Source organism: Octopus bimaculoides, chromosome 8, assembly GCF_001194135.2.
Source record: "Octopus bimaculoides isolate UCB-OBI-ISO-001 chromosome 8, ASM119413v2, whole genome shotgun sequence".
NCBI lineage: Eukaryota > Metazoa > Mollusca > Cephalopoda > Octopoda > Octopodidae > Octopus > Octopus bimaculoides.
The window spans coordinates 18,174,643-18,188,091 of NC_068988.1; the positions used below are offsets into that span (position 1 = coordinate 18,174,643).

At 35.0% G+C, this 13,449-nt stretch overlaps 1 protein-coding gene across 4 annotated transcripts in view; it reads left to right on the forward strand.

The window, feature by feature from the left end:
- LOC106878173 (uncharacterized) overlaps positions 1-13,449 on the forward strand; it is a 1,037,364-nt gene that overhangs the window by 729,310 nt on the left and 294,605 nt on the right. For all 4 annotated transcript variants that reach the window (XM_052969981.1, XM_052969982.1, XM_052969980.1 and 1 more), the window contains one exon: positions 8,688-9,762. In XM_052969981.1, coding sequence (XP_052825941.1) covers positions 8,688-9,762 — 1,075 coding nt within the window. The remainder of the gene's footprint in view (positions 1-8,687; positions 9,763-13,449) is intronic.

A 13,449-nucleotide genomic window follows, 5' to 3' on the forward strand; every position in this document is an offset into this window, starting at 1 on the left:
TATATATATATATATATATATATATGGAGAAAGAGAGAGAGAGAAGCCAGGTTGAATATTACGACTTTACCTGTAATAAATATATATCAGTATCATTTTTAAGGCAGTGAGTTGGCAGAATCGTTAGCACATCGGGCGGCATTTCGTTCGAATTTACTTTTTGAGTCCAAATTCTGACAAGGTCAACTTTCCCTTTCATCCTTTCTGGGTCGATGAAATAAGTACCAGTTATGCACTGGGATCGATGTAATCAACTTGCCTCCTCCCATCAAATTTCAGGCCTTGTGCCTATAGCAGAATGGATTGCCATTATCGTCTTTAACTGAAGGTCAGTTTTTGCCTTGGTTGCATCGGTTTCTTTGAGTTTTCTTCAGAACACCATCTTGTTACTTGCTGTGATCCATTGGCTTTTCTTTTGTGAGGTTCTGGATTCTCTGATCTTCTTTCTCCACTTCTTAGATCTTCCTTTTACATGCACGTTTCTTCTGCTTATATCTTGTGGCAGAGAAAAAAAAAAAGTATGTAGACAGAACAGTAAATAAAGATGTGTTGCGAGGAAAATGTAAAGAAATACCAAACAAAACAAACATGCATATGCATACACTGAATGTCCCTAGATTTAGCAATAGAATTAAGACACTCTGTAATGTAATGTTAATAGGAAAGGCAGTGAGTCTTTCAATTTTGGGATAGGAGAAGAAAAAAACATCAAATGAACCCAGAGCTGAGAAACGGGATTGATTAAGTTTCATTTAGTTGACTTTGAGTCCTCTTGATTCTAGCTTTTACTTTATTATATGGAATTCCTTTTCTAGATCTATTACAGATTCTGTAATATGAACAAGGCTATTGACATATAGGAGTTCCCATGGATAGGTGGTCTTAAACTTTTCTGTTGTAGCGTGAAAGGCTAACTACCTGAAAGTTAAGGTCCAGTTGACTCTTATGTCAACATTAAATTTGTCACTAAATTTACCACTGAGTCTCACCTTGCTGACTGCACATCTGTACATGGCTTGTACATCTGTCATAAGACATTCATCTACTCCTAGCCTCTTCGGTAACCACCAAATTACTGAGCATGGAATTCATCTTACTTAGAAGTTGGTATCAGTACTACTCTTTCATGGCACAAAGCTGAACTTATCTCATCTAGATCAATTCTCTTCTTAATCAGTTGCACTGCATTTCTTAACATAACTTTCATTACTTGGTCAAAAGATTGATAACTTTGTAGTTTCTTCTCACTTATGCATCTCCTTTCACTTTGCTGCACTCAATGATGATGATGATGATGATACTATACTATTTCTAGGATATGGCACTTTCCCCTACAACCTGATTCACCATGCAAATGAATATCCTTCTTCCAGAGATTTTAAATCAAACCATATGAGATACCTGCATATATATATCTATATATATATTCTCTTTTACTTGTTTCAGTCATTTGACTGTGGCCATGCTGGAGCACCACCTTTAGTTGAACAAATCGACCTCAGGATTTATTCTTTGTAAGCCTAGTACTTAATTTATCGGTCTCTTTTGCCGAACCACTAAGTTACAGAGACGTAAACACACCAACATCAGTAGGGAGACTAACACAGACACACACAAATATATAAATAAAAACAAATAGTAAATGAGTATACGCATATATACGTACAGGTATGTGCATACCGACATCCACCTGTATGTATAGGTGAATATCTGTGTACAGGACATTGCAAACAAAACGTAGACGAGAAAACACACAAGCCACATAGAGAACATTCTACTTCATCAGCTACCCCCGTTTTAACACCGGCGTTTCGAAGAGCTGGGCAGGACGCATTGTTAAAACGGCTCTTCCCATGGACCGCAAATTAAATTTGTATACACAAATTAAATCTTGCCATGGAGGAATGTAGTGGCGGACACAAAACAAGACAGGAAAACAAACAGAAAAGGCTATACGGCCAGACGAGAAAAATTATTTGTGTATGAACGCTGTGAGGCACGAACTTGAAAGTAGGGATGAGGTAGTTCGCGTGTTTGCTCGGCGATAGCCAAGGAAGAAAAGGATTATTGACCGGAAGCATGTGACCGTGTAGAGAGAGAGAGAGAGATGTGTTTGTGTATGCACATCATTCTATCTGTCTATGCATCAAGCAATGTATAATTTTTACATCTTTATCATTTTATTTTTTTCTCACTCATATAATGCTCACAATCAACCTTCACTCAAAACGTCTTTATTAACAAAAACAGAAAATAAGTATAAAATTATTTTCAACTTTAGAGTAACTTAATAGATGCACCAAATTCTGTAGACATGTGCAGATATCTGAAGCTTTCTGAGAAGAAACTCCGATTTAGCAATTTAATAACCTGCTATGTTATTTACATTTAATCTATTTTACATTTGTTCCTTTATAACGGAGTAGTAGTGTTTCCCTAGCCTTTTTTCTACTGAACAATGAAAACATTTGGATACTTAGTATGATACTGTCAGACTATTAGCACAAGTAATGGCTGTAATTAAATCTAAAATCCCTATCTGCTTCATGGATTATAACATCTCTTCTAGGAGGGCATTATAGATCCTTTTGGAAACCACAACAGCCTAATTAATTGAGACTACAAATACGGATGCTGGTAACAATTATTTGGTTGAATAATTAGTTGGGAAGTTCTTGTAAGCCCTGTTTGAGCAAACTTTGGCTTTGATAGAACTAATAAATCCTCTTTGATACTATGGTGGTATCATAGAATCAGAAGCAGCTTAGAACTGCTCCTGGTTCTATGATTCAAAGAGTCTATTTTAAACTGATCTAAATTAAGACTGTCATAAAAATTTTATGTTACATTTCAAACATCAGCTTAATAATTTCTTCATTTTAATAATATTAATAATTTCTTCATTTTTTTTGTTTTTTCACAAAATTGATTGAAACAATGATAGTGTATTTCAGCAGAAATACTATAAAAGAAGACTTAAACACTCAATAAAAGACATAAAACTAAACATACTTGACTGTTTGTTACAATAGAAACAGTTTGTTTCTTATATTTACATCTTTGACTATGATATTTATAGTCTTAGAATATGTTATATCTTTGTTGATATATGATTTAAATGTGATATTTATTTTGCCAGTATGTGTCAGTTAGTTACTTAACTAAATAAACTGAACCAAGCAGGAAAAGCTTTGAAAAGAGTAAACTGCTATGATTCAGCAGTTGGCCATTGTAACTTAATGCTCCCAGTCATGGCCAACACTTGAGTATTCAACACTCAAAGCCAGTCTTAATCAGTATTTACTCCCCATCCATCCATCCTCAAGTTATAACTCTCTGGTGAACTCAGCCAAAAGCAAGTGTATAATATTTCAACAAGTAATAATTCAATATTCTGTTACTGCTAAAACAGTCCTGAAACAACTCTTTCAATTCTTCCTTGACATATAGATACTAAGATTAATGTTAAAAAGATATTTGCTGTAGATTTTTATTTCTATTTTCTGTTCCAATGTTCTTCAAAAATTGTTTTTTTTTTGTTTGATTAAGAATTTTTGTCTATGTTGTTCATAATTTGTGTGAGGCCCTCAGATATCAGCATCCTAGGCAATTGCTTGGTTTGCCTAATGTGTAGCACTCAGCAGTCGAGGCACAATAGTCTAGTGGTTAGGGCAGCGGACTCGCGGTCATAGGATCATGGTTTCGATTCCCAGACTGGGCGTTGTGAGTGTTTATTGAGCGAAAACACCTAAAGCTCCACGAGGCTCTGGCAGGGGATGATGGCGAACCCTGCTGTACTCTTTCACCACAACTTTCTCACACTCTTACTTCCTGTTTTTGTTGTGCCTGTAATTCAAAGGGCCAGCCTTGTCACACTTTGTGTCACACTGAATCTTCCTGAGAACTACGTTAAGGGTACACGTGTCTGTGGTGTGCTCAGCCACTTGCACGTTAATTTCACAAGCTGGCTGTTCCGTTGATCAGATCAACTGGAACCCTCGGCGTTGTAAGCGACGGAGTGCCAACAACAACAACAACACTGAGCATGATTTTTAAACACTGAGACAAAGTTAACACATTTATCATTCAACTAGGACATATCTGTTTGATAGTATTTACTGATAGTTCATATTATAAAAACGAGTAGATAATTTTACATGTATCTGGTCCATAAGTTAAGTTGTTAACTAGACAATGCTTACATTTTTGGATGGATAAAAGTACCTGAGTATCTCAAAAAGCAAGCATTTCTAATTTCAACCAATTTCCTGCATCAAGGTATTCTTTCTATTTCCGGACATTTTTAATCTGTAATTATTATTCATTAACGATACTCATCTACTAATGATGTAAAAACATTTGCTTACTTTAATGTTAGGAGCCAATTCATTGTTTGTGCCATTTGTTCTTTGATTAATTCCTGGCTAATTTGATAATTATTTTCATGTATAGAATTGTCTTAAATAATGATACTCAATCATTATTGTTATCAGAACAGCAAAAATAGTACAGACCTCATTTTGCAGTAAGACATCACCAGACTTTTATGGATCTATAAACAAATTTATTTTTAAAGCTTACTAGATTACAATTTTAAGTTCATAACAAAAGTTGTGGTTTAACAGCTTGCTTTGCAATAATGTGTTTTCTGGTTTAAAACCACTGCATGGTACTTTGAGAAAGTGTTTTCTAAAATTGCTCTGAGCCGACCAATGTCAGTGAATGAAAGTACTAGGCTTACAAAGAATAAGTCCTGGGGTCGATTTGCTCAACTAAAGGTGGTGCTCCAGCATGGCCGCAGTCAAATGACTGAAACAATTAAAAGAGTATATATAGTTTATTATTTATATCATTTATTATTTCATGGCAGTTGGGTGGAAAAGTTTATTTTGAAACTATGTGGCCTTTGGTTCAAACCCATTGTGCTCTACTTTGGGAAAGTGTCATCTACTTATTGCTGGACAATATCTTGTAAATAAATTTGGTTGATGTAAGTTGCACAGAAGACTGTAATACACACACTCATATTTATTGTCATTATTGTTTAAATATCTGCTTTTCCATGCTTGCATGAATCACATATGATTCATTGCAGCAGATTTGCTATGGCAAATATACTTTGATGAAAGATTAGAAACAATACCACTTCTGTAATTGTAGTGTTTTCGATGTTTTCAAGACAACAAGACAAAATACTTCCATACTTCCACACACAATAATACATACAAACACACACATACACACATGGTAGGATTCTTCTCCAAATTCACTCACAGGCTTTTGTTGGCCTGGAACTATGGAAGAACACACTTGCTGAACCTAAAACCATATGAGTGTGAAGCAAGTTCCTTAGCCATAGAACCATGCCAGCACATACTTGTATATGCATTTGTGTGTGTGTGTGTGTGCATGTATGTGTGTGTGCATAAGATTGCCTGTGTGTAGCTCTATGCTCGTTTTTGATGTTTTCAAAACAAGGAGACAAAATACTTCCATACTTCCACACACATTAATACATACAATCACACACATACACACATAGTAGGATTCTTCTCGAAATTCACTCACAGGCTTTTGTTGGCCTCGAACTATGGGAGAACACACTTGCTGAACCTAAAACCATATGGGTGTGAAGCAAGTTTCTTAACCATAGAACTATGCCAGCACATACTTGTATATGCATTTGTGTGTGTGTGTGTCTGTGTGCATAAGATTGCCTGTGTGTAGCTCTATGCTCTTAAGATAGTGGAATGGAATCTCCCTTATTTGTTAAATGGGTATGGGTTGATGACAGGAAGAGTATTCAATTGTCAAAATACTGCCTTGAAATAAATACCCACCCAATCTATACCAATGCAGAAAACATATGTACAAACTTTTTTTCATTTTATGTGTGTGCTTGTTTGTGTATTAGTTAGTCAAAGATGACAGGGCAGAGTTTGAGATTTTCAGGTTTCTTTAATTTGACAAAAATCTAGTGCATATAATAATCCTGCTTAAACATCTGTAAGGAAAACATGGATATGAAGAGAATCCTAGAGAAATGAAATCTAAAAATGATTAGCAATGGTTGCTGTGCCACTCGAAATATTGTGTATGACCCATTGCTTCATCGTCATAAGCTTGCCAAAGCTTACTCAATGGTTGCTGAAATGGAGAATAATACAGAGGTGATGGTCATGATGTAAAAATGGGGGATAATACAGAGATGATGGTCATGATGTAAAAATGGGGGATAATACAGAGATGATGGTCATGATGTAAAAATGGGGGATAGTACAGAGATGATGATGATGCCTTTAAAAAATAAGGTTGTGTTAAGCAGTCATGGGTCGACATGTATGTTACTTAGATAGTTCATATTAACAAAAGTCATTGTAGCTATAGAAAATAGAAAAAAAGCAGAGAAAAGTGATATCATATATAAGAGTTAATGGTTCTTGAGCAAGTGTGGGGGCTCTTTTTAGCATCAGAAGCATCTTCCAGACACAAAAGTACCAGCTTGTGGAAGAGTGATACATATGTTCTGAAATAAGTGGGTCTTGAAACTTATATTAAATTTACAGATTATTGTTTTTGGTCTAAGGGCTTAAATTGGCCTTTATCATAGCTTTATCTGGGAATGGTTACAAATGTGCCCACAGACCAAATTTCATCGATGGAAAAGGGAATCCCTAACTTTCTTGTAAGTTCTTGGTATATGAATCTTTGCCATTTATGTGCTTGTGATTGTTTTGGATGTGGTCGGAGATGCTTGTATATATAAAGTTGCAGTGTTATTCTAAAATGGGTGTAGAACTGAAATGTAAATACAGTTTAGGCTTTGTAGGGGCTGGAATAACTTATAGTACTGAAGAAGTCTAATCTTTGAGATGGGGTTTTATTTGGTGTGTGTGTGTGTGCATGCATGTGTGTGAGTTTGCCATGAAACCGTGATGCCTGGCATTTGTAAAGATTTCAGGATTTACTTATATGCCTTAAAAGGAGTGTAATATAAAATTGTTTCCTCTTTTTTTTGTTGGTCTTTTTTTTTTCTGCTCTTCTGCTTTGAGTTCAGTCCCCACTGGGGCCAACGAAATGAATTGATGTAATCAACTAAGCTCTTTCCCTATTTAAACCATGTGCCAATGTAAAAAATCCTTATCGTTAAAGAAGGCAGAAAAATGATGGCTTAAATACCTTGTAGTTTTTAGTTTCCTCTCTTCATACTCTAATTTTATATTTAAAATCCTGTCATGGCTGACTATCTTCTATCTATTGAGGAGTGATTAAGTACCAGTCATGTACTGGTGGAGTGAGGTCAATCTGATTAATTTAAAATTTGTGGCCTTGTATCAATGTAATAAATCATTACTATAACTAATTTATTAACAGAATCCTTATTGATATCAATGCTACATGCATTAAAAAAAAACTATAGAAAAATGAATTTTATTTTATTCTTTATAAGTCATATGATCTACTTCCATCTACCAACCTTGTGATTGCTCCAGAAAGATCCTAAAAATGATTGGTATAAGCAAATGTTGTTTTCATTACTATACACTTGTTCTCCTTGTCTTTTGTATGCAGTCCCAGTGGTTTGGCGAGCTCGGGCAACGGTGGGAATACCCGGACTATCCGACGTCTCTCCTTCCGCCACCACAGTCGTTGTGTTGGCTATTCGTTCCCGCCTCTCATCTGTGACGTGACCTTTACTCCTGCTGTCGCACCCTGCTTTTGTACCTGGCCTTCATCCTTGCTAAAACCTCAGTTTACCCTCCAACTATTGCACATTTAGTGTAGATTTTAGCAAATACCAAAACTCCTCACCCTCACTCTACCCTCCATTTTAGCTGCTACTTCTCTCCTAACTACAGGGAATATACTAGTTAAGATACACAAAATTACCTGGAGAAGTTTTTGAAGAAAATATTTTCAGCCTTACTATATATCTACGATTTATATTTATATACAAATATATTAGTTACGGAAAATGGAATACTTCAATATCACTCATTACTATATCATAAAACATTTTATTGATTTGTCATTTATAATTGATTGTTTATTTCTATGGCACCATTAAATTGTTATTTATACAACTATCATATCATCTTTTTAAGTTTTACTTGATATGATATAATAATGTGTGATGTTGTTCAGTATTCAATATTTATTATGGTAGTACTGCTCTATTGCTGACATTACTCATACAATATCTTCAGTATTCTTAATGATGTGGCAATAAATACAAAAAACACAAATTTTGAATTCTAATCAAAGCTAAATGCTTGTTGAAAAGAGCCAACTTGGTAAGAGTTGTGAAGAAATAGTAAACATTTTAATCAAATTTATCAAAATGACATCATTTCATGCACCTTTCAAGTAAATTCTAGGAAAATTCTCAGTTTCAAATCTGAAACAAAGATGAAGAAGATCTTCATAAAAGATTTCATTTTTTTACAACTGAAGCTTTCCGACTTGGTTAACACACATTATTTTAATAAGGACAATTTAAAGTTTTATAATTTAAGAAGGAATGAAATAAAAATGCTAAAATGAACTGCTAAATATCTTTGATGGAAAAACCAAAAAAAAAAGTATATCAATTAATTTAGGTAGAATTAAAAATAATAAATTAACCTTAAAATATTTTTAAGTTTATGCCCTCCTGACCATTTTTTTCTAACCATGTTTTACCACAGCTCTGGAGCCAGCTCAGATCGCCGGAGCGACCTCCCTTCAGCCACATCCTTGGCAGCATCTCGGAACGCCTCGCTCCGTCACCAACAACAGCAACACCCCACATCAATAGGAATTCGAAAAAGGGACCCCACATCATCGGCCAACACAGCGGCATCCGATCACCATCACCATTTTCCACATCACCACTCACATCATCATCATCACCACCAACATCCTCCACCATTATTGTCTTCAACTAGTACGACTGCAGGAGATCCAACCACAGCCACATCAGGATCATTCCGAGCTAAACAATCCGGTCGATCCGAAGTGAAAATAGCTGATCCTGTAGTGACGTGTGGTGTTAGTGGTTCTTTACAGCTAGCAGCGTCTCCAGCAGTCGTGCAACCTCCAGGTAGTATTATTCCTGCAGGCAACAATAACCTTCCTCTTCAAGGAGGTGGCAGAGGAGTTGGCAGTGGTGGTGTTGGAAGTGGTAGTGTGGTAGGTGTGGGAGTAGGAGACATGTCGTCAGCCCTGCAACGACCCTTCTATGCAACATCCTCAATAGGAAGCCCTCCTGATCCGGCTTCAATTTTGAGGAGTAGGGAAGTTTCTAAACGTGTTATCCTAAATGTGGGTGGGGTAAAACATGAGGTATTGTGGCGCACTCTTGACCGTATGCCTCATACTCGGCTTGGTAAGCTGAGGGACTGTAATACACATGATGCAATTGTTGACCTTTGTGACGATTATAGCTTGGCCGAAAATGAATACTTTTTTGATCGACATCCTCGATCGTTTGCCTCCATCCTCAACTTTTACCGCACTGGAAAACTTCACTTGGTGGAGGAAATGTGTGTGCTGGCATTCAGTGAGGACCTGGAGTACTGGGGTGTAGACGAACTTTATTTAGAGTCATGTTGTCAGCATAAATATCATCAGAAAAAAGAACATGTGTTTGAGGAGATACGCAAAGAGGCTGAGAGTCTCCGAAAGGGAGAGGATGAAGATTTTGGTACCGGCTCGTTCGCAAAATGGCGACAGCGAGTTTGGGACCTCCTTGAGAAGCCGACAACGTCCATGGCTGCGAGGGTAAGTCAGAAGGATTTTTCTTATTATATTATTTCAATATTTCTCTTGAATGCATTTGATTATGTTAATACAGTTTGAAAAAGAACATGGAAAATTAAAATGTTATTTTTGTAATCTAAAAAGCAATTTGCATTTTTCCATTGCAGATTTTCATTGTTCTTCAAATTTTAATGTATAAAAACTGAATGATTAATATTTCTATGTATTGAAACAAATATATGAATGTACTTACCTGTATATAAATATATGGTTATATGTATTCTATGTGTAATGTCTTTCACAAAATTATGCGTAAATACATATTACATACATACATATATATATATAAACATGTAAATTATAAATATCTTCACACATTTGAAATATATATATTGTATGTGTGTATATATGTAAATGTGAATATATGTGTATGTATGTATATATGTATACTTATCATAAGTTACACATTACAGAATTAATCTTTCATATATAATAAATATACATATATACACAATTATAAAATGTATGAGGACTTAGTATTTTAAGACTGCTGCCAGTTTTAAACCATTAGTATTAAGTTTTTCCCACATCTTTCAGACTGATGGAGTACAAGTTCATCAAATCAAATCAAAACAAAATTTACTTGCCCTCAGAATCTCCTTGTAGTTGGCTACTTGGTCAAGGTGTAGTGTCCTACTTGGTCAAATAGTTTGTAGTAAACCTTGAAATAATGGCTTGAAACTGATAACGGACTTCTACCTGAGTCTTCAAAATATATTTAAACATATATAGCAATATATATATATACATACACATGTACACATCCATGCACATGCACGAATATATACATGAATACATAGATACATACATACATACACACATATATATATATATATATATGTATATGCATGTGTGTGTGTGTGTGTGTGTGTGTGTGTGTGTGTGTGTGCGTGTGTGTGTGTTTTCCTAAGCACATATAGACACTATGAATTCATATAGTCTTTAAAAGATCTGTCATGAAATTAATGAGGTAATTTTTAAGATCTAATTGGATATTGACTTTTTTTTTATTATAATTTCTTTAAAATAGTTCTCTTTAGAGATATCTTACAATCTCCATTGTTCTTCAGCTCCAAGAAAATTCTTCAAAATTTTCTTCAGTCCATTCTCTGTATATAGGCCATAGCTATTTTGATTTTTTAAAAAGATAATTTGAGACTTGTAGCTTTTCTTTTTTTCTTTTTCTTTTATTTGTTTTAGTCATTGGACGGCAGCTATGCCAAGGTACTGCCTTGAAGATTTTTAGTCAAAGAAATCAACCTCAGTATTTATATCTGGTACTTATTCTATCAGTCTCTTTTACTAAACCACAAAATTACAAGAACCTAACCAAATCAACACTGGTTATCAAGCAGTGATGGTGGGATAGAAATACATACACAAACATGCACATGCGTGTGTCAGGTGAATTTATAGGGATAAATTATCCAGGCAAGTACCATAATAGGTCCTGTGTATATTCCTGGTTTCAGCTAACCACAGCAAGTAATGATAAACATCAATTAACTTAGTTGACTCCAAAGCACTGAATGAAGGTGTTCAGTTAGGTTGCATATACAGCTGCACGCACTGTGCGCAGCAGAAACATGTGTCAGTCATTTTAACCAACTAATTGTGGTGTATGACTAACTGTCAAATTAAAAGTAAAATTTGGAGATGTACCAGTTTCTGTATTCTTTATAAATGTTTCACACACATATGTGTGAGTATGTGTGTGTGTGTGCATGTGTGTGTTAAACAAAACAAGATAGCAAAGCCAAGGCAATTTGATATTCCTAGGACATTTATAAATAGAAAGGTGGCTTTACAGCTGTTTCATGGAAATAAATGATATTCCATCATCAGAGATGAGTCAAAAGATCTTCACTATAAGGAATTAGAAGAGTACATTTTTTTAGAAGTTATTCTGGAGTGGGAGAGATGTACAAGAAATTGGATATAATGCAGAAAGTATAAAAGAAAAAAATATGAAAATAAAATTACATGTCGGATGTTAAGGAACAGCAATTTTAACATATAACATGTATTTTTATTTTTCATATTTTCCTTTTATACTTTCTGCATTATATCTAATTTCTTGTATATCTCTCTTTCGCCAGAATAACTTCTTCTAAAAGCAGGAACTCTACTAATTCTTTATATTGAAGCTCTTTTAACTCATCTCTGATGATGGGATATCGTTTATTTCTCTGAAACAGCTGTAAGGCTACCTTTCTATTTATATATGTCCTAGAAATATCAAATTGCCTCGGCCTTGTTATCTCATTTTATTTAGCATATACACGCTCACACACGACCTGCCTTAGATTCCTCACTCATGCTATTATTGAACCGAGAGCTTAACAGTGGTCCCTCCGTAGCACTTACATAGCTTTACTTGCCTTTTCGGTCTTCTGGATACCAAAACATCTCGTATTTATATTTATGTACATACATACATATATATATATGCATATATATATATACGCATATATATATTTATACTACAGCACTCCGTTGGTTACGATGTTGAGGGTTCCAGCTGATCCAATCAATGGAACAGCTTGCTTGTGAAATTAACATGCAAGTGGCTGAGCACTCCCCAGACATGTGTACCCTTAACGTAGTTCTTGGAGAGATTCAGCATGACATAGAGTGTGACAAGGCTGGACCTTTTAAATATGGGTACAACAGAAACAGGAAGAAAGGGTGACAGAAAGTTGTGATGAAAGAGTACAGCAGGGAGCCTCATGATGAGTACTGCTGGAGCCTCATGATGCTTTAAGTGTTTTCACTCAATAAACACTTACAACGCCCAGTCTGGGAATCCTACAACAGCGAGTCTGCTGCCATAACCACTGAGCCATTGTGCCTCCACACTCACACACACACACACATACACACACACACATATATATATATATTGGACTTCCTCACAGTTTCTCCCTACCAAATTCAGTGCATTAGCACTGCAGTAGAGACCATATATGGTAAATATCTTTATTGCAGAAGTATTATAATACAAAACAGGCCAAACTCTAAAATTGGCAGTTGTCTTTGACTGAATGAAACTTTTGTAATCTTTAGGTTTTAACACAAAAGGTTTCTCAGAGCCATTGAAAATTTTATGCAAAACATTTGATTCATGGATTGGCCTTGTGTTGTGGAGACTTCCTGCTGGCTTATCAATCATGAATAATTGCTTTTTCTATCAAGAAGACTTTTAATCAACAAAACTTTGTCTTCATACTTGCTGTGCTTGAAGCATTAGGAATTTTTTCCCCCCTGGGCATACAAATTGATTTGTCTTTTTCTACAAAGTCTTTAAATATTTATGCTTCTATGTCAAGCAGTACATTGCTTTATATTCTTGCAATCAGTACTGACAACAACACTATCAAATATTTCTTAATTAAACAAGTAATTAAATAATAGTAGTGTGTATTGTGATGTTGAAGAACAATCAAGTGATAAGTATCAAGCAATTAAAGGCATAATATGGTGATAATTCATTTAAATAGATGCCTTATTAATTTCATGAAAGACCTTATCTATATGAATATAAATGCAAATACTAACATGCAGACATATTTGTGTGTACATTTCTACATTTCTATGTAAACGTGTGTGTTTGTGTGTATGTGTGTATATATATATATATATATATAT